This window comes from Bombina bombina, chromosome 2, assembly GCF_027579735.1.
Source record: "Bombina bombina isolate aBomBom1 chromosome 2, aBomBom1.pri, whole genome shotgun sequence".
NCBI lineage: Eukaryota > Metazoa > Chordata > Amphibia > Anura > Bombinatoridae > Bombina > Bombina bombina.
Genome location: NC_069500.1, coordinates 820,901,253 through 820,922,343, shown reverse-complemented (window position 1 = coordinate 820,922,343; position 21,091 = coordinate 820,901,253). Strand labels below are relative to the sequence as shown.

At 42.7% G+C, this 21,091-nt stretch overlaps 1 protein-coding gene across 2 annotated transcripts in view; it reads right to left on the bottom strand.

Moving 5' to 3' along the window:
- The window catches only part of AP3D1 (adaptor related protein complex 3 subunit delta 1), a 419,857-nt gene that overhangs the window by 279,846 nt on the left and 118,920 nt on the right, over positions 1 to 21,091 (bottom strand). For both annotated transcript variants that reach the window (XM_053703077.1, XM_053703078.1), the window contains exons 8-12: positions 16,314 to 16,387; positions 15,937 to 15,986; positions 15,678 to 15,727; positions 15,519 to 15,567; positions 15,198 to 15,343 (exon numbers count right to left, since the gene is read on the bottom strand). In XM_053703077.1, the coding sequence (XP_053559052.1) occupies positions 15,198 to 15,343; positions 15,519 to 15,567; positions 15,678 to 15,727; positions 15,937 to 15,986; positions 16,314 to 16,387 (369 nt within the window). The remainder of the gene's footprint in view (positions 1 to 15,197; positions 15,344 to 15,518; positions 15,568 to 15,677; positions 15,728 to 15,936; positions 15,987 to 16,313; positions 16,388 to 21,091) is intronic.

Genomic DNA, 21,091 nt, shown 5'->3' with positions numbered 1-21,091 from the left:
GACGAGACGCCATGAGATACAGTTCTGGTTTGCCCCAAAGTTGGATCAACTGGGCAAATACCTCCGGATGGAGCTCCCACTCCCCCGGATGAAAAGTCTGCCGACTTATAAAATCTGCCTCCCAGTTCTCTACTCCTGGGATATGGATAGCTGAGAGATGGCAAGAGTGAACCTCTGCCCATAGAATTATCTTTGAAACCTCCAACATTGCCAGGGGGGTCCTTGTTCCCCCCTGATGGTTGATATAGGCTACAGTCGTGATGTTGTCCGACTGAAATCTGATGAACCTGACCACAGCTAGCTGAGGCCAAGCCTGGAGAGCATTGAATATCGCTCTTAGTTCCAGAATGTTTATCGGAAGGAGGGCCTCCTCCTGAGTCCACGAACCCTGAGCCTTCAGGGAGTTCCAGACTGCACCCCAGCCCAGAAGGCTGGCATCTGTCATTACTATAGTCCATTCTGGCCTGCAGAAACTCATTCCCTTGGACAGATGGACCCGAGATAGCCACCAGAGAAGAGAATCCCTGGTCTCTTGATCCAGATTTAGTAGAGGGGACAAATCTGTGTAATCCCCATTCCACTGATTGAGCATGCAAAGTTGCAGTGGTCTGAGATGTAGGCGGGCAAACGGAACTATGTCCATTGCCGCTACCATTAATCCGATTACCTCCATACACTGAGCCACTGACGGACGAGGAATGGAATAAAGAGCACGGCAGGAAGTTAGAAGTTTTGACAACCTGACCTCTGTCAGATAAATCTTCATTTCTACTGAATCTATCAGAGTTCCTAGGAAGGAAACTCTTGTGAGAGGTGAGAGAGAACTCTTTCCTTCGTTCACCTTCCACCCGTGAGACCTTAGTAATGCCAGAACAATGTCCGTATGGGACCTGGCGATTTGAAAAGTTGACGCCTGTATCAGGATGTCGTCTAGGTAAGGGGCTACTGCTATACCCCGCGGTCTTAGAACCGCCAGAAGGGACCCTAGAACCGTCGTAAAAATTCTTGGTTCCGTGGCTAACCCGAAGGGAAGAGCCACAAACTGGTAATGCCTGTCTAGGAAGGCGAACCAGAGAAACTGATGATGATCCCTGTGTATCGGAATATGTAGATAAGCATCCTTTAAATCCACGGTAGTCATATATTGACCCTCCTGGATCATAGGTAGGATGGTTCGAATAGTCTCCATCTTGAAGGATGGGACCCTGAGAAATTTGTTTAGGATCTTGAGATCCAAGATTGGTCTGAAAGTTCCCTCTTTCTTGGGAACTATAAACAGATTTGAATAGAAGCCCTGCCCCTGTTCCTCCTTTGGAACTGGGTGGATCACTCCCATAACTAGTAGGTCTTGAACACAATGTAAGAATGCCTCTCTCTTTATCTGGTTTGCAGATAATTGTGAGAGATGAAATCTCCACTTTGGAGATGAAGCTTTGAAATCCAGAAGATATCCCTGGGAAACAATCTTCAGAGCCCAGGGATCCTGGATGTCTCTTGCCCAAGCCTGGGCGAAGAGAGAAAGTCTGCCCCCCACTAGATCCGGTCCTGGATCGGGGGCTACTCCTTCATGCTGTCTTAGAGGCAGCAGCAGGCTTTTTGGCCTGTTTCCCCTTGTTTCAAGCCTGGTTAGGTCTCCAGACTGGCTTGGACTGGGCAAAATTTCCCTCTTGTTTTGTAGAAGAGGAAGATGAAGCTGTGCCACTCTTGAAGTTTCGAAAGGAACGAAAATTAGTCTGTTTGGTCCTTAACTTGTTGGACCTATCCTGGGGAAGGGCGTGGCCTTTTCCTCCAGTAATATCAGAAATGATCTCCTTCAGTCCAGGCCCAAATAGGGTCTGCCCTTTGAAGGGGATATTGAGAAGTTTAGACTTTGAAGTGACATCAGCTGACCAGGATTTAAGCCATAGCGCCCTACGTGCCTGAATGGCAAAACCTGAATTTTTAGCCGTTAGCTTGGTTAAATGAAAAACGGCGTCAGAAATAAATGAATTGGCTAACTTAAGAGCTTTAAGCCTGTCAAGGATATCATCCAATGGGGTCTCTACCTGTAAAGCCTCCTCCAGAGACTCGAACCAGAAAGCCGCTGCAGCAGTGACTGGAGAATAAAACCTTGTTGTATAAAGATTTTCTTAAGGAAACCCTCTAATTTCTTATCCATAGGATCTAGGAAAGCACAACTGTCCTCGACAGGAATAGTTGTACGCTTAGCTAGGGTAGAGACTGCTCCCTCCACCTTAGGGACCGTCTGCCACAAGTTCCGTGTAGCGGCATCTATAGGAAACCTTTTCTTAAAAGCAGGAGGGGGAGAGAACGACACACCTGGTCTATCCCATTCCTTAGAAATAATTTCTGAAAACCTCTTAGGGATTGGAAAAACATCAGTGTAAACAGGCACTGCAAAGTATTTGTCCATTTTACACAATTTCTCTGGGACTACAATGGTGGCACAGTCATCCAGAGTCGCTAAAACCTCCCTGAGCAACACGCGGAAGTGTTCAAGCTTAAAATTTAAATGCTGTCATTTCAGAGACAGACGGAAGTAACGCCTTCCCTGAATCAGAGAAGTCACCCACAGATAGAAGCTCTCCTGCTTCAACTTCTGCACATTGTGAGGGTATATCAGACATAGCTACTAAAGCGTCAGAGAGCTCTGTATTTGTTCTAGCCCCAGAGCTGTCTCGCTTTCCTTGTAACCCTGACAGTTTGGACAATACCTCTGTGAGGGTATGATTCATAACTGCCGCCATGTCTTGTAAAGTAAACGCACTGGACGCGCTAGATGTACTTGGCGTTCCTTGAGCGGGAGTTATAGGTGCTGACACGTGGGGAGAGCTAGATGGCATAACCTCCCTTTTGTCAGTCTCAGAAACCTCAGGTGATAAATCTTTAAAAGCCATAATATGGTCTTTATAACTTATAGAAAGGTCAGTGCATTTGGTACACATTCTAAGAGGGGGTTCCACAATGGCTTCAAAACATAATGAACAAGGAGTTTCCTCTATGTCAGACATGTTTAACAGACTAGTAATGAGACCAGCAAGCTTGGAAAACGCTTTAATAAATGTGAAAAAAGCAATAATAAAAAACGGTCCTGTGCCTTTAAGAGAAAAAAACTACCACATAAATTGCAAAACAGTGAAAAAAAGTAGTAAACTCTACAAAATTTTTACAGTGTGTATAAGGGACTAAAGCAGCATTGCACCCACTTGCAAATGGATGATTAACCCCTCAGGCCCAAAAACGAATTAGAAAAAACGTTAAACCTGTTAAACAGTCAAACACACTGCCAGAGATCTGCTGCGGCTCCTACCTGCCCTCAAATACGATTTTTGCAGGAACAAAACCCTCTATAGAGGTCCTATAAGCCAGAGGACTCCTTCAGGGAAGCTGGATGTCTCAGACTGAAACAAAAATAGGCCCCTCCCACCATGCACTCAAAGTCAGAGGGCCTTAAAAAAGTACTCCTAGGAGTAATCTAACAAGCCATGTGGAAATTAGGCCCCAAATAAAGATTTATCACCCTCAGAGAAAAAACGTTTTTATTTATAAATCATGCAAATGTTTTTTACACTAAGTAATAAAGGTATTAACATGAATATTATCCCTTTTTGCAAGCATGATCCCAGTTGTTGTTAAATCACTGTATCAGGCTTACCTTAAATATACCAGGCACTGTCAGCATTTTCTAGACCTTATCTCTCTAGAAAAAAATATACTGAACATACCTCAAAGCAGGCAATCTGCAGACCGTCCCCCCAACTGATGTTTTCTTTCCATACTCTTCAGTTATGTGTGAGAACAGCAATGGACCTTAGTTACAAACCGCTAAGATCATCAAACCTCCAGGCAGAAGTCTTCTTCCAATTTCTGCCTGAGAGTAAAAACAGTATAACGCCAGTACCGTTTAAAAATAACAAACTTTTGATTGAAGGTAAAAACTACACTAAGTCACCACATCTCTCTTAATACTTTCTTTCTTGTTGAGAGCTGCAAGAGAATGACTGGGGGTGGCAGTTAGGGGAGGAGCTATATAGACAGCTCTGCTGTGGGTGTCCTCTTGCAGCTTCCTGTTGGGAAGGAGAATACCCCACATCGGGCCAGCTGTATAGTCACAGCTATGCTATGGCGCGGTCGGGCCGGGCTGTGACTATACAGCTGGCCCGATGCGCTGACTAAATATAACAGACCCGCTCAGCAGAGAGCGGGTCTGTAAAAGCGCCATATTTTTTAACAAATTAAAAGGTAAAAAACGCATTTATAGCTATAGCACCTAAATAATGTTATATAATTCTGCACTATGTGCAGAATTATATAACATTATTTTTAAGGTTTACTGTCCCTTTAATATATATATATATATATAGGCTCTTATATAACAAAATAGACAATGCAGAAATCTGACCCTTTAGAGTACTTGCCGACAAACCCTTCTCCAGACCATCCTGGAGAAAGGACAAAATACTAGGAATCCTTACTCTACTCCAAGAGTATCCTTTGAATTCACACCAATACAAGTATTTACGCTAGATCTTATGGTAAATCCTGCAAGTCACAGGCTTATGAGCCTGAATCAAGGTCTCAATGACTGACTCCATGCTTAGATAAAACTAAGCGTTCAATCTCCAAGCAGTCAGCTTCAGAGAAACAAGATTTGAATGAAGGGACCCTGAAGTAGAAGGGTCTTCCTCAGAGGCAGTCTCCAAGGTGGAAAGGATGACATTTTCACTAGGTCTGCATACCAAAACCTGCAAGGCCACGCCGGGGCTATGAGAATTACAGACGCCCTCTCCTGCTTGATTCGAGCAATGACTCTTGGAAGGAGAGCGAACGGAGGAAACAGGTATGCTAGAATGAAGTTCCAAGTAACTGCCAGAGCAACGATCAGAAATGCCTGCGGATCTCTTGACCTCGAGCCGTATCTCGGAAGTTTGGCATTCTGACGAGAAGCCATCAGATCCAACTCTGGCTGCCCCCACTTAAGGGTCAAGCTGGAAAACACATCCGAATGAAGTTCCCACTCTCCGGGATGAAAAGTCTGTTTGCTCAGAAAATCCGCTTCCCAATTGTCCACTCCTGGGATGTGGATTGCAGAAAGACAGAGTTGTGGGTCTCTGCACACTGAATAATTCGGGCCACCTCTGTCATGGTCAAGGAACTCAGTTACCCCCTGGTGGTTGATGTAGGCCACCGAGGTTATGTTGTCCGACTAGGATCTGATAAACCGGGCTAAGGCTAAACGCGTCAGCAGCAGTACTGAGGAGTGAGTTCCTCTCTCTATTTCCACTGTCAAGGTTGCAGTTTGATCTGACCTATTAAATATTTTAACCTATGTTAAAAATAAAGGACTTTTTTTTATCCTACCTTGTGGCGGTGCTCCTTTTCTTCATGCTGTGGACTTTGTTAAGGCTAACTGAGGCCAGGCCAGAAGAGCAATGAAGATTGCTCTCAGCTCCAAGATGTTTATGGGAAGGACTGACTCATCCTGGGTCCATAAGCCCTGAGCCATCAACGAGCCCCATACTGCTCCCCAACCTACAAGGCTGGCATCCGTGGTCACAATCACCCAGGAGGGTCTGCAGAAGCAAGTACCCTGGGAGAGATGATCCGGAGAAAGCCACCACGGAAGAGAGTCTATTGACGCCTGATCTAGACCTAGATGCGGAGACAGGTCCGTATCGTCCCCGTTCCATTGTCTGAGCATGCATAACTGTAGAGGTCTGAGATGGAACCGAGCAAACGGAATGATGTCCATGGAAGCCACCATCAGACCGATTACCTCCATACATTGAGCCACTGACGGCCGTGGAGAGGACTGAAGGGCAAAACAAGAGTTGAAAATCTTTCTTTTTCTGACCTCTGTCAGAAAAATCTTCATTAACAGGGAGTCTATTATGGTCCCCATCAATACGAATCTTGTAGCTGGAACCAGAGAACTTTTTTCCCCGATTCACCTTACATCCGTGGGATCGAAAAAAAGACAACAAGATCTCAGTATGAGATTCTGCTTGTTGAAAAGATGGCGCCTGAACCAGAATGTCGTCCAGATAAGGTGCCACTGCAATGCCCCGAGAGAGAAGCACAGCTAAGAGCCCCCAGAACCTTGGAAAAAAATCTGGGAGCTGTGGCAAGGCCGAATGGAAGGGCCACAAACTGGAAATCATTGTCCAAAAAGGCAAATCTCAGAAACTTGATGGTCCCTGTGAATGGGAACATGAAGGTATGCATCCTTTAGGTCTATGGTTGTCATGAACTGACCCTCTTGTACCAAGGGAAGAATGGAGCGTAGTGTCTCCATCTTAAAGGATGGCACTCTGAGAAACTTGTTTAAACATTTTAGATCTAGGATTGGTCGAAAAGTTCCCTCCTTTTTGGGAACTACAGAGTAAAATCCCAGACCCCTTTCCTGAAAGGGAACTGGAACTATTACCCCCAGGGCAGCAAGGTCCTTGACACAATGTGAGAACGCCTCTCTTTTTATCTGGTCTACAAAAAATCTGGAGAGGAGAAACCTGCCTCAAGGATGAAAAAGATTTAAAGTCTATTTTGTATCCCTGGGAGAGAATGTCCACCGCCCAGGGATCCGGTACATCTCTTATCCAAGCCTGGGAAAAAAGAGAGAGTCTGCCCCCTACAAGATTGGCTCCCGGATCGGGGGCCAACCCTTCATGCTGACTTGGAATCCGCTGAAGGCTTTTTAGATTGCTTTCCCTTATTCCAGGACTGGTTGGGCTTCCAGGAAGGCTTGGCTTGATCTTGCTTGGAGGAAGGGGAGGAAGACTTGCCTTTAAAGTTACGAAAGGAACGAAAATTACGCTGACGTCCCTTCTGCTTATTCTTTTTTTTTTTTTTAATATAATTTTTTATTGAGGTTTTATAATACATACAACAAAAAATAAGCATACTTCGCCTCATAATGCCAACAGTAAACATGTCAATATATACAGAACAATAACAGCTGCAAGACAATGTAAATATATAGCAAGAGCGAGGCTAACCAAACCTCTATTTTATATTTTTAATTTGACAGACTAATTAGTAGGCTACTCATGGGCCATGTCAGTTGTGATCAATAAATCAATATGATAGTCTGAAGGATAGCCACTTTTGGCCTTTATGATATTTGGGGAGGAGCAGGGGGCAAAACAGCGGGTAAGCACCGCTCAGAGTATAGAAGAATGGGAAGTAAAAAGGGGGGGGGGGCGGAGATATCCAAAATGGGTCTGCTGAATGTTGTGGAGACCAGAAATATAGTGCCTATGACACTACAAAAAGCCATGGCATAACATGCTACCGTTGATGAAATATAAACATATAGATATACTTTGTAATAAGGAACAGCTCTAAGTACTTTATGGTACCAGTTGAACTATTTTCTATAAACTGAATAAGGGCAACTCTTGACCAAGTTATGCGAGAGGGGGAATATTAGGGGGTATGTAATATAGAGGACTTCTGAATGAGCTCCTCTCCAGGGGAAGTGCCAGCTATAGGCGATGTGGGAGAAAGGAATATGGATATGACCCGCAGGCAACAAGTACCTGCGGGAAAGGGAAGAGAGGAGCTCAACAGGAACAGAAAATTTATGCTACCAATAAGTTCTACACAGGTGGTATGCCCTTATTAGCATAGAACATATACGGATTATGTAAAGAAGATTCCCCCGTATAGGGGGAGATGGAAAGATCTCTAAGAAATGCCTATAACACTGATAGCAAGCATAAGATAAATATACATAACAGATCTCAGTGTCATTGGCATAAAAAAAATATATGTACTTAAAATATTGATAATTACATATTGCTTTGGAATCACTGCCATTTAGTAAGCATATCGCATATCTGCATCATTTAATAACAGGTGAGTAAGTATAGCCAAACTTACAACTTAGATTGCAATTTAAAAGCGTCCTAGTTGCTATTTGTGAATTCTGGGCTAGGATATTTCTAGCATTATGGCTTTATGTATATGCAACAGAATTTAATATGGGTTCCAATGGCATATGAGATTACAATGAAAACTTGCCGGTAGGACATATCTATGTTCAGAATATTAAGATCGCTTAGAATGAAGAGGATACTTGATGTGTATATAAGCAAATATACTATTTTATGGTAATGAGAGTATCAGCTCACAGTTTGGTTTAGTAACTAGGGGCATAGGCTTCTCTAAGATTATTGGCCAAATGTGTGGAAGCAAAACTATATCAGCATAATAGGTAGAGAGGAACTTTCAACAAGTATACATGCAAAATGGCGTATCAGAGCAGAGCCACAAAGTTCATCAACATATGACAGGTATCTAATCAGAATAAGTAATAAAAATTAATGGTATTCTATGGCAGGATATAATATGAAAGCAGAGTGTGCGTCTGGAATAGGGTTTGTACAAATTCCTGTTTGTCTAACTACCTTAACAGCTGCCCATGAGGGTCTTATTGAGTGAGAATTAGCATTAAACCTTGCTGTACCTATGTATATCTGATCCCCATAAGTAGATAAACTGAAGTTTCATCCCTGTCCTATACATTAGCTATTTAGATACACATCACTAGGTTATATAATATGCTAGGGAAGACAGGGCATAAAAAGACATATAACCCAGATACATATTCCATATAATGCAACAACAAAAATTAAGAAAGGAGAGCAAAACCATTAGGGAGACTTAGTATTAATGCCAGAAGATAATGAATGTCTGCACCATGCTGCTCTAGCTATAGGCAACACACATTTTAAAGCAGGGTGAAAATACTTAACTATGCCATAATAGGGGTACATAGAGCTATAATTCAAGAAGGTGACTAATATATATACAGATTAAGTCTAAATCCATATTTGTCACAGAATTAGCCTCTTCTTACCCAATCTCAATAAAAGTGTGGCTTAGGGTAGTATGGTTATATCATATATAATGCAAGGCCTGTCAGAGAGCATGTAACTAGTCATTGAGGGTATATAGAGTGGCGTTCTGGTAAGATAACAGATCATGCATAAGACACAAGAGCCAACAGGAAACAAAGAATGGTATGTGCTTGAGACCTACTAATGGGTATCATGTAGAATTTACGATACATAACAATAACTGCATATGGTTATAGTATACGACATTTAAATCTAGCTTATCAACCAAATGTATCCCATTACAAAATTTTCTTAGTAATGTCCTGTAGTCACCGGTACAAGTAAGGCTTATGTGGGAGCAGGAGTCTATGCCTTCAGCAACGTAGCGTTTACATCTCCCTACTCCCAGTGACTAAAACACTGTGAACATGGCAGTAGTGTGAACAAAATAGTTACAGAAAACTTCCCAACCGGGGATCAACATGTGCTACAATCTTATATAGAAAATTCTTTACCAGAGTTTATAAGGGCATAACTAGAAAAAATAGGTGCTGCAAGTCTTATACATAACTGAGGGTTAATGGAGTAGTCCCTATGAGCTGTAGGAGATAGCAGTACTGGGCAAGTTGCAGCGCAGTTGACTTAAGTTCAGGAGTGTCCCGGGGGCCATAATCAAGTCTTAGTTAGCAATCACGGGAAGTAACTTCCCTTTAGCCAATGCCCCTTCTCAGGCTATAAAGGGTAACTGAGTTTGTCAATTGCCATGCTATCGTGCAGGCGCTCCTTCCTCTAGTTGCGATACCCGGAGACTTCCTCCTGTCAGATTCCAGTACAGGGACGCCATCTACTAACTTAGATTGATTTGTGAAGGCCTTCGAAGGAAATCCCCTACTGATATAGTAGACTGTCTCTAGCGTGTCTAATTGTGGCTTAGCGTCTGAGTGAACTAAGGGCATAGCGGCATTAACCACCTCTCCTAAGGCAAGAATGGGGCAGTCAACTTGGTGTGATGGCTGAGAATCTAGCAATTGCCTAACTTCCTCGCCCACTGTCACCAAAGAAGCCGAACTCGGTCTGGTCTCCACTCTAACCATAGCTGGGCTCTCTGCAGCATCGCGTCTCCCACTGAGTAACCGCAGGTTGTTCCCCCTAGGCTTCTGAAGTCGTGGCACAGACACATAATCTAGCAGCAACAATAAATCTTCTGCTAGGCTCCGGAAATGTCTCTCTAACAGTTGCTCCATGCTCTGCTCCCAAACTTGTATAGCTTCCATCTTAGCCGGGTTAGCTGTATATAAATGGCGGTTCCACGCGGTATAGATGGAGAAGTTATTTTAGGGAGAAAACACGATTATCGTATATCCTCCACTACTTGTAGCTTGGGATAGCCAGTATTTATGTTCTGTTGAGGATCAGAGTAGTTCCAGGCTTATAAATGTAATCTATCCCCAAGTATATAATTGAAAGCCAGGAGCTGCAGAGAAACACGTCTAGCTGCATCAGTAGCTGGCTCCGCCCCCCCCTGCTTATTCTTTTTATCTTGAGGAAGAAAAGAACACTTCTCTCCAGTAATATCTGAGATTATTTCTGCCAAACCAGGTCATACCCTTGTAAGGAATAGCCATGAGCTTAGATTTAGATGAAACATCTGCAGACCAGGACTTCAACCACAAGGCCCTGCGGGTTAGGACCGCAAAACCAGACATTTTGGCTCCCAGTTTAATAACCTGTAAGGAAGCATCTGTAATGAAGGAATTGGCTAACTTGAGAGCCTTAATCCTGTCCTGGATCTCATTAAGAGGGGTATCTGTCTGAAGAAATTCAGACAATGCATCAAACCAGTAAGACGCAGCACTGGTAACAGAGGCGATACACACTGCAGGTTGCCATTGTAGACCCTGGTGGACATACAACTTTTTTAGTAAAGCCTCCAATTTTGTATCCATTGGATCTTTAAAAGAACAACTATCCTCTATGGGAATAGTAGTCCTCTTGGCCAAAGTGGAGATCGCTCCTTCTACCTTAGGAACCATCTGCCACGACTCCTTAATAGAATCCGCTATAGGAAACATCTTCTAAAAATAGGAGATGGAGAAAAGGGAATACCAGGTCTTTCCCATTCTCGAGCAAAAACCTCCGCAGCACATTCAGGAACCGGAAAAACCTCCACTGCGGAGGGAACATCAAAGTATTTGTTCAATTTACTAGACTTTTTAGGATTGACTACCATAGTTGTGTCAGTCGTCGAAAGTAGCCAAAACCTCCTTAAGTAACAAGCGAAGGTGTTCTAGCTTAAATCTGAAGGATACCACTTCAGCATCAGAAGAAGGAATTACACTGTCTGAGGCTGAGATTTCCCCCTCAGATGCTACCGACATTTCTTCTTCCTCAGGCTTATGGGAAGGGACACTCTGGATAGCCAGAACTTGATCAGAAACCTTACTGTTTCCTTAAATTTCCTTTTACGCCTTCCCTGCAACATGGGGAAAGCCGACAAGGCCTCAGATACCGCAAGGGATACCTGGGAAGCAATGTCTCGTAGAGAAAATCCTACAGGATTGCAAGAGGTAACATAGGGCACTGTATGTAGATGCTGAAAAAGTTGGGGCGCTTGAGGAGAAAGCTGCGGCATATCTGCAACAGGAGACACCTGAACAGCATTTGCCTGGGATAATGGTGGTTTATGGTCAAATATTTTATCTCTATAACTTAAAGTTCTCTCAATGCATGAGGAACAAAAAGGAACTGGGGGTTCCACCAGAGCATAAAAACATAACTGACAAGCAGCAACTTCGCCTGGGATAATGGTTTGAAAAGCCTCTTGATCCATCTTATGTAATAAATAAGGATAAAGTGTAAAAAATATTTATTTGAAAATAAAAAATAAATGTGTACAGTGTCTTTAAATAGAAATGTGCGTTAGCACAACAAACCAAATAGACCTCAGGCTACCTTTACACCTCAGTAGCTTTCGTAAGGTGCCTACATGTCCTGCAGCTCACAGAGTGACTTCCCTCACAGAAGAAACAATCCCCTTTTCAAATACAGAGCGGTTAAAGAGCCCTAACTGCCTAAAAAAACAGCTTACAACAGTAATCTCCATGACCAAAAGTTAAAATATAAAAACTACTATAACACACTGAGCCACCATAAATAACCTCACAGCCTCAATGCCCAAACTGCCTGAAAGAAACCCCAAACATGAAGGTTTATTAAAGTCCCATATTAAATAAGACAGCTTTTAGCTGTAACAAGTGCCAGTAATCTCCTTGCAAAAGAAAATTAAAATGGCACTTACCTGAAAGTGCTGTCCGGCAGCAGGACAGCTCACCTGGTTTAAGAGGGTGCAGCACCTCACATGGACCTGTGAAGCGAGAAAAACTGAGTAAACCTACTCAGGTTTTCTAGTTAGGGCAGCAGATCCTTGAGAAAACACAGTGAGGATTGTACCTCACAAGTTCTCAAAATCCACCACTGCCCTACTGAAGAGACTGATGTGGACTAGGCTAGACCCCAGAAAGGAACAGAGTAAGCTTACTCTGCTTAAAAAAAAAAAAAAAATCTTGATTGAAGAAAACTTCTCATCAGACACCTAAACTTCACCTCCTCCTTGCACTACAGGCAAAGAGAATGACTGGGGGATTGTGGGTAGGGGAGTGATATTTAACAGCTTTGCTGTGGTGCTCTTTGCCTCCTCCTGCTGGCCAGGAGTGATATTCCCAACAGTAATTGATGATGATCTGTGGACTCACCGTGTCATTAGAAAGAAATAAGGATTAAATAATCCCCAATAACATACACTTCCAATTTCAAAACTTATGAGAATCAGAAGCCAGATCTAAAAGGCATACAAGTATAAAAGCTTAGAACATTACTAGGCTTAAATATATTACTGCCCAGACTGTAACTAAATAAATATCAGTCAAGGTTATGCAGATAGTATTATTATATAATAAAAATTAAGGGCAGCATGTAGTAACATGGAACTGTCACCAGGTGGCGCAAAATACTAGGAAAACACAATTTTCAAGAGAAACATCCTGAAAAAAAGTGCCGACATAAGGAATAATTATAAAAACAACATGATCATTCTTGCATAAATAATACTGTATAGTTGTAACAGCTGAGAACATGTGCACATAAAACAAATTTTCTCAACTGACTTAAAACAGGAACTGAATTTTCAGATCTCATTCGTCCTTGACTTAGGTTTATAAGCAAGAGCAGGAAGAATGCCAAGTAATCTGCAGCCTGCGGATACCATCAGAAAAACGGAGTATCACAAGGCTTATATCCTCTATATAAAGATTAAAAAAAGAGCGCCAAAAACACAGCTCATGGTGGGAAGAGCAGACTAAAGTGCATATGACCGCCATGAAAGATATCAAATAAAATGGCACCAAAAAAAAATAAAGCCTAAAGTTAAAACACCATTAACGCATTAAGGCTTGAAGGGAAATCGAATAGGAGCCCAAAAAAGGAAAATCCCGTCACAAAACCTGCCAACAAAGCACAAAGCAAGGCACTGCGCTAGTGGTCTGCATAATTATCGCAACCACATACAAACGAATATGCCAATATTAGTATATTAATCGGCAATCAAATAATGCCGGTCCTACTGCGTGAGACAAAGAGACCAGGGGAACGTGAGGGGACCGTATGAACTAACAGCCTCTCCAGACCCCGTCCTGTCTAAAAAGTAAGCAGCATAAGCCGGACGAAGGCAAACTGAAAGTTAACTCACCAACTCATGTACCGGCACAGAAACGGGACCACATGCTCGCCATATATCTACCAGACCTGTGACTGGTCAGGATTACAGAAAATATAGGGGATAAACATTGAGCTTCTAAAAATGCAGCATCTTAACCCCCTCCGTGATAAAGAGCTGAAATATCCCTTAGCAAATAGATTTGAAGCAGATGTCCCATATTAAACAAGAAGTTAACCCCCTGCTTTCTCACAGTAATACAACAGTCTCCTATACTGAATACCGGGGAACTAGCGGTTCCTGTTAAGGAGAGACAGGGAAGCCCCACCGCTTGTATGAGAGTAGAGATTTCAGCCTGATTCTGTACTAGGCAGATTAAAATGATATCCCCAGTAGGGGACAAACTAATCACTCCAGATTCCTCTATGAGGTGCCAACTGGACACCTATCAACGTCCCCTCCCTGAAGCTGCTAATAAAAATAACTTAATAAGAAGGAAAGGGACTCCCAGCAGAAGTACCCTGGGTCTGCTACCCAAAATAATCCCCACAGTAAAGGGATATTATACACAGAACTCCACAAAGTGGATTAACCCCCTGAAGCACTATATCCTCCTAACCTAGAAGGAATAAAAGCACTTACCTTAGGAGTTTCAGCTGCAGGGCAGGAACAGGTTCTTAGGTATGACAGACTCATCCTATCTCTGACATTGACCTGTAAAGAAAAAACAGAGTAACCAACCCTGGTTTTCTATAAGAGGGGTAGCATAAATGTTGAAGTTAAGCAAGGACTACCTCGTTGTCTTCCAACTGCTAAAAGCCACCATTACTCTTACTAAGAGATTGACATGGACACAGCATAGCCCCAATCCTTGCTTGTAGGGAAAAGTACCCATTAAAGGATTAAACAGTTTATTTTCTTCAGACCAGACACCTCCAGCAGCTAACAGCTACCAATACTCTTACTCAAGAGGATTACATGGACACAGCATTACCCAAAGTCCAGTCATGAAGGGAAACTACCCATTAAAGGACTTAGATATATTCCTTCTTCAGAGCACTATCTTCACACTCCTCCGTGTCAGGAAGGCAAAGAATGATGGGGATTATAGGAAGTGGGAGGGATACTAAAGCTTTGCTGGGGTGTCTTTGCCTCCTCCTGGTGGGCAGGAGCTGAATTCCCAACAGTAATTGAATGGAATTGTGGATTATCCATGCCATTGGAAAGAAATAATGCTATATAATTCTGCACAGTGCAGAATTATATAACAATATCTTAGTGGCAGCTTCTTAAATCAAAAGCATTGAGAGATTTTTGCTATCAAAGTTGGACTTACCTGGTCTCCTCCCCAGGCTCTTCTGAGCGTGTCTTGGTTTTCAAAAGTGCTTTGTGGGTGCTCTGTCTAATCACAACGCGCCATTGAACTGAATGTAGCTCGCTCTGGTAGCAAGCTACATTTAGTTCAATGGCACGATAAAATGTTATAATATTGCAAAGTATTACACTGACCCCACCCTGCTACTTCATAACGGTACCTGGCTTGCAAAATTTGCTGAGGAGAACACAAATTATTATATTCTCTTTATAAAAAAAAAAAAACAGAAATTCACACGTATCTGATTGTAATGCCTAAAGAAGTTACTTACCATTCCATAGAGGAGATCCAGTGCACGCAGCCTGATTGACTCATCCTTGTCGTCCAGACACTGCAGAATGAGATCCTTGTGGGATTGCACAGACTTGGGGTGAGTCTTCAGGATCTTGGACATGGCCAGTAATCCAAGATACTTCACTGGGGAAAGAGGAAGCTGGACCGTCAGCAAATATCTGAGATTCAAAGCCAACTATCTGCTGCCTCAAGTCCAAGGAGGATTTGACCCCTAAAATAGGTCATTATCATTACTATAACAAAGTCTGAAAACTGCATACCATGGCAGAGAATTTTGATTTCTACTAAAATCACTTACAATTCTGGTCTGAGTCTTCAATCAAAATCCGCAGCTTCTGAACACAGAGCTAAAATGGAGAAAAAGAAGACAGGCAGGTTAGATTATATACTGTTAAAAATTGATCATTAGTGAGAAAAGACAGAAAAGCAAAAATAAATTGTAGAGTTTGAAAAGTACCTGAATACTGGCGCTGTGATTGGGCATTCCAGATGAAAGCGATATCAAAACTGTGGATAAACGCAAGAAGATTGTGAGACAGTACAACAACGTGCTTTATCTCTGATAAATTTACCTATTCACTATCAAGCTAAGATTTATATTAGTAGTTTTGTCTCGTAACATATTATGTCACCATTCAAAAAACAAAAATTAAGAAATAAAGAAACTGGAAGCTATGAGCTAAATTAGCTTGTGTGTATTCCAAATGTTTATTTACCTGCTATTACAGTGTTCACACATTCATAAAGGAGCGACATTGCAGATGTGCTGAAAATGAAACAATTACATTATGGATTATTAGGTGAACTACAATGAAAACATAGGGAAATATATATAAGATGTAAATAAAAAAATAAAAAAAAATCTAAGGAATCTTGTACAATACATCCAAAATACAATGGCAGAACTTTAAAAGGGACAGTAAAGTCAAAATGAAATGTTCATGATTCAGATAGAGCATGCAAATTTAAACATTCCAATTTACTTCTATTATCAAATTTTCTGAAAAGGAGAACGCCATTACACTCACACAAATATGAGAAGTGTGTTAAAGAATGTGATCACACGTTGAAAGCACACAGGGAATATGCCTACCTGTGTATCAAGTTGGTTAGGGGCTCAATCAATTTCTTCCCCAGTCTAGGCTCCAGGGGAGTGAGTGCTCCAAACTAAAATAAAGAAGAAAATCTGTTTTTTTAGTAACTGCAATTACATCAATAGCCCTGTTATGTGCACAACTACAAGTGATATATTAATACAAATTTTCTTAAAATGTTAATTAAAAATGTTCTCTTAAACATAAGTGAACCAGTGATATCTCACACAAGCTGGCAAATAACAAGGATGAGAATGGTGAAGAAAACTGACATTTTTAGCTTGTAATTAAATGCCCATGATATTCTTTCCCTAGTGCTAACAAAGAATGAGATCAGGTAAATGTTGTAATTTTACAAACATTGGTAATGCGCTGAACAAACACATTGCTGAATTCCCAATTTACCATCTCAAACCTTCATGACTCCAAGCACATCATACCAATTGGCTAATGTAGATGAGAACCCTAAAGTATAACATGTCCCCACATAAACTAAGATAACATAATTTATGCTTACCTGATAAATTTATTTCTCTTGTAGTGTGTTCAGTCCACGGGTCATCCATTACTTATGGGATATATTCTCCTTCCCAACAGGAAGTTGCAAGAGGATCACCCAAGCAGAGCTGCTATATAGCTCCTCCCCTCACATGTCATATCCAGTCATTCGACCGAAACAAGACGAGAAAGGAGAAACTATAGGGTGCAGTGGTGACTGGAGTTATAATTTAAAATTTAGAACCTGCATCAGAAAAGACAGGGCGGGCCGTGGACTGAACACACTACAAGAGAAATAAATTTATCAGGTAAGCATAAATTATGTTTTCTCTTGTTAAGTGTGTTCAGTCCACGGGTCATCCATTACTTATGGGATACCAATACCAAAGCTAAAGTACACGGATGATGGGAGGGACAAGGCAGGAACATTAAACAGAAGGAACCACTGCCTGTAGAACCTTTCTCCCAAAAACAGCCTCCGAAGAAGCAAGTGTCAAATTTGTAAAATTTGGAAAAAGTATGAAGTGAAGACCAAGTTGCAGCCTTGCAAATCTGTTCAACAGAGGCCTCATTCTTAAAGGCCCAGGTGGAAGCCACAGCTCTAGTGGAATGAGCTGTAATTCTTTCAGGAGGCTGCTGTCCAGCAGTCTCATAGGCTAAACGTATTATGCTACGAAGCCAAAAAGAGAGAGAGGTAGCCGAAGCCTTTTGACCTCTCCTCTGTCCAGAGTAAACGACAAACAGAGAAGAAGTTTGCCGAAAATCTTTAGTTGCCTGTAAGTAGAACTTCAGGGCACGGACCACGTCTAGATTATGCAAAAGACGTTCCTTCTTTGAAGAAGGATTAGGACATAATGATGGAACAACAATCTCTTGATTGATATTCCTGTTAGAAACAACCTTAGGTAAAAACCCAGGTTTAGTACGCAGGACTACCTTGTCTGAATGAAAGATCAGATAAGGAGAATCACAATGTAAGGCAGATAACTCAAAGACTCTTCGAGGCAAGGAAATAGCCATCAAAAACAGAACTTTCCAAGATAAAAGCTTAATATCAATGGAATGAAGGGGTTCGAACACCCTGAAGAACTTTAAGAACCAAGTTTAAGCTCCACGGAGGAGCAACAGTCTTAAACACAGGCTTAATCCTGGCCAAAGCCTGACAAAAAGCCTGGACGTCTGGATTCTCTGCCAGACACTTGTGTAAAAGAATAGACAGAGCAGAAATCTGTCCCTTTAGCGAACTAGCGGATAAACCCTTTTCTAAACCCTCTTGTAGAAAAGACAATATCCTAGGAATCTTAACCTTACTCCATGAGTAACTCTTGGATTCACACCATATCTTATGGTAAATTTTTCTGGTCACAGGTTTCCGAGCCTGTATTAATGTATCAATAACCGACTTCGAGAAACCACGCTTCGATAGAATCAAGCGTTCAATCTCCACGCAGTCAGCCTCAGAGAAATTAGGTTTGAATGGTTGAAAGGACCCTGAATTAGAAGGTCCTGCCTCAGAGGCAGAGACCATGGTGGACAGGACGACATGTCCACTAGGTCTGCATACCAGGTCCTGCGTGGCCACGCAGGCGCTATCAGAATAACCGATGCTCTCTCCTGTTTGATCTTGGCAATCAGTCGAGGCAGTAATGGAAAAGGTGAAAACACATAAGCCATGTTGAAAACCCAGGGGGCTGCTAGTGCATCTATCAGCACCGCTCCCGGGTCCCTGGACCTGGATCCGTAGCACGGAAGCTTGGCATTCTGGCGAGATGCCATGAGATCCAGGTCCGGTTTGCCCCAACGCAGAATTAGTTGAGCAAATATCTCCGGATGAAGTTCCCACTCCCCCGGATGAAAAGTCTGGCAACTTAGAAAGTCTGCCTCCCAGTTCTCCACGCCTGGGATGTAGATCGCTGACAGGTGGCAAGAGTGAGACTCTGCCCAGCGAATTATCTTTGAGACTTCTAACATCGCTAGGGAACTCCTGGTTCCTCCTTGATGATTGATGTAAGCTACAGTCGTGATGTTGTCCGACTGAAACCTGATGAACCTCAGTGTTGCTAACTGAGGCCAAGCTAGGAGAGCATTGAATATTGCTCTTAATTCTAGAATGTTTATTGGAAGGAGTTTCTCCTCCTGAGTCCACGATCCCTGAGCCTTTAGGGAGTTCCAGACTGCGCCCCAGCCTAGTAAGCTGGCATCTGTTGTTACAATCGTCCAATCTGGTCTGCGAAAGGTCATTCCTTTGGACAGATGAACCCGAGACAACCACCAGAGAAGAGAATCCCTGGTCTCCTGGTCCAGATACAGTAAAGGGGACAGATCTGAGTAATCCCCATTCCACTGACTTAGCATGCATAATTGCAGCGGTCTGAGATGCAGGCGCGCAAATGGCACTATGTCCATTGCCGCGACCATTAAGCCGATTACTTCCATGCACTGAGCTACTGATGGGCTTGGAATATAATGAAGGACACGGCAAGCATTTAGAATTTTTGATAACCTGGACTCCGTCAGGTAAATCTTCATCTCTACAGAATCTATAAGAGTCCCTAGGAAGGGGACCCTTGTGAGTGGAAACAGAGAACTCTTTTCCATGTTCACTTTCGACCCATGCGACCTCAGAAATGCTAGAACTATCTCTGTATGAGGGTGGATCACTCCCATCACTAAGAGGTCTTGTACACATTGTAGAAATGCCTCTTTCTTTACTAGGTTTGTTGATAACCTTGACAGATGAAACCTCCCTTGTGGAGAAGTTTTGAAATCCAGAAGGTATCCCTGAGATATAATCTCCAACGTCCAGGGATCCTGTACATCTTTTGCCCAAGCCTGGGCAAAGAGAGAAAGTCTGCCCCCCACTAGATCCGTCTCCGGAAAGGGGGCCCTGTCTTCATGCTGTCTTAGGGGCGGAAGTAGGCTTTCTGGCCTGCTTGCCCTTGTTCCATGACTGGTTGCCTTTCCAACCCTGTCTGTAACGAGCAGTAGTTCCTTCCTGTTTTGGAGCGGAGGAAGTTGATGCTGCTCCTGCCTTGAAATTACGAAAGGCACGAAAATTAGACTGTTTGGCCTTTGATTTGGCCCTGTCCTGAGGAAGGGTGTGGCCCTTACCTCCAGTAATGTCAGCAATAATTTCCTTCAAGCCGGGCCCGAATTAGGTCTGCCCTTTGAAAGGAATATTCAGTAGTTTAGATTTAGAAGTTACATCTGCTGACCAGGATTTAAGCCATAGCGCTCTGCGCGCCTGTATGGCGAATCCGGAATTCTTAGCCGTAAGTTTGGTTAAATGCACTACGGCATCCGAAACAAACGCATTAGCTAGCTTAAGCGTTCTAATCTTGCTCAAAGTCTCATCCAATGGGGCTGTACGAATCGCCTCTTCCAGAGACTCAAACCAGAATGCCGCTGCAGCAGTGACAGGCGCAATGCATGCAAGAGGCTGTAATATAAAACCTTGTTGAACAAACATTTTCTTAAGGTAACCCTCTAATTTTTTATTCATTGGATCTGAGAAAGCACAACTATCCTCCACCGGGATAGTGGTACGCTTGGCTAAAGTAGAAACTGCTCCCTCCACCTTAGGGACGTCTGCCATAAGTCTCGTGTGGCGGCGTTTATGGGGAACATTTTTCTAAATATCGGAGGAGGGGAAAAGGGCACACCAGGTCTATCCCACTCCTTGCTAATAATTTCTGTAAGCCTTTTTGGTATAGGAAAAAAATCAGTACACACCGGTACCGCATAATATTTATCCAGCCTACATAATTTCTCTGGGATTGCCACCGTGTCACAATCATTCAGAGCCGCTAACACCTCCCCTAGCAACACGCGGAGGTTCTCAAGCTTAAATTTAAAATTTGAAATTTCTGAATCCGGTCTCCCCGAATCAGAACCGTCACCCACAGAATGAAGCTCTCCGTCCTCATGTTCTGCAAATTGTGACGCAGTATCAGACATGGCTCTCGTGTCATCTGCACGCTCTGTCCTTAACCCAGAGCTATCGCGCTTGCCTCTTAATTCGGGCATATTGTATAATACTTCTTTCATAACATTAGCCATATCATGTAAAGTGATTTGTAAGTGCCTTGATGTACTTGGCGCCTCAATCTCACGCACCTCCCGAGCGGGAGACGAAGGTACTGACACGTGAGGAGAGTTAGGCATAACTTCCCCCTCGTTGTCTGGTGATAATTTCTTTATCGGTACAGATTGACTTTTATTCAAAGTAATATCAATACAATTGGTACACATATTTCTATTGAGCTCCACATCGGCTTTT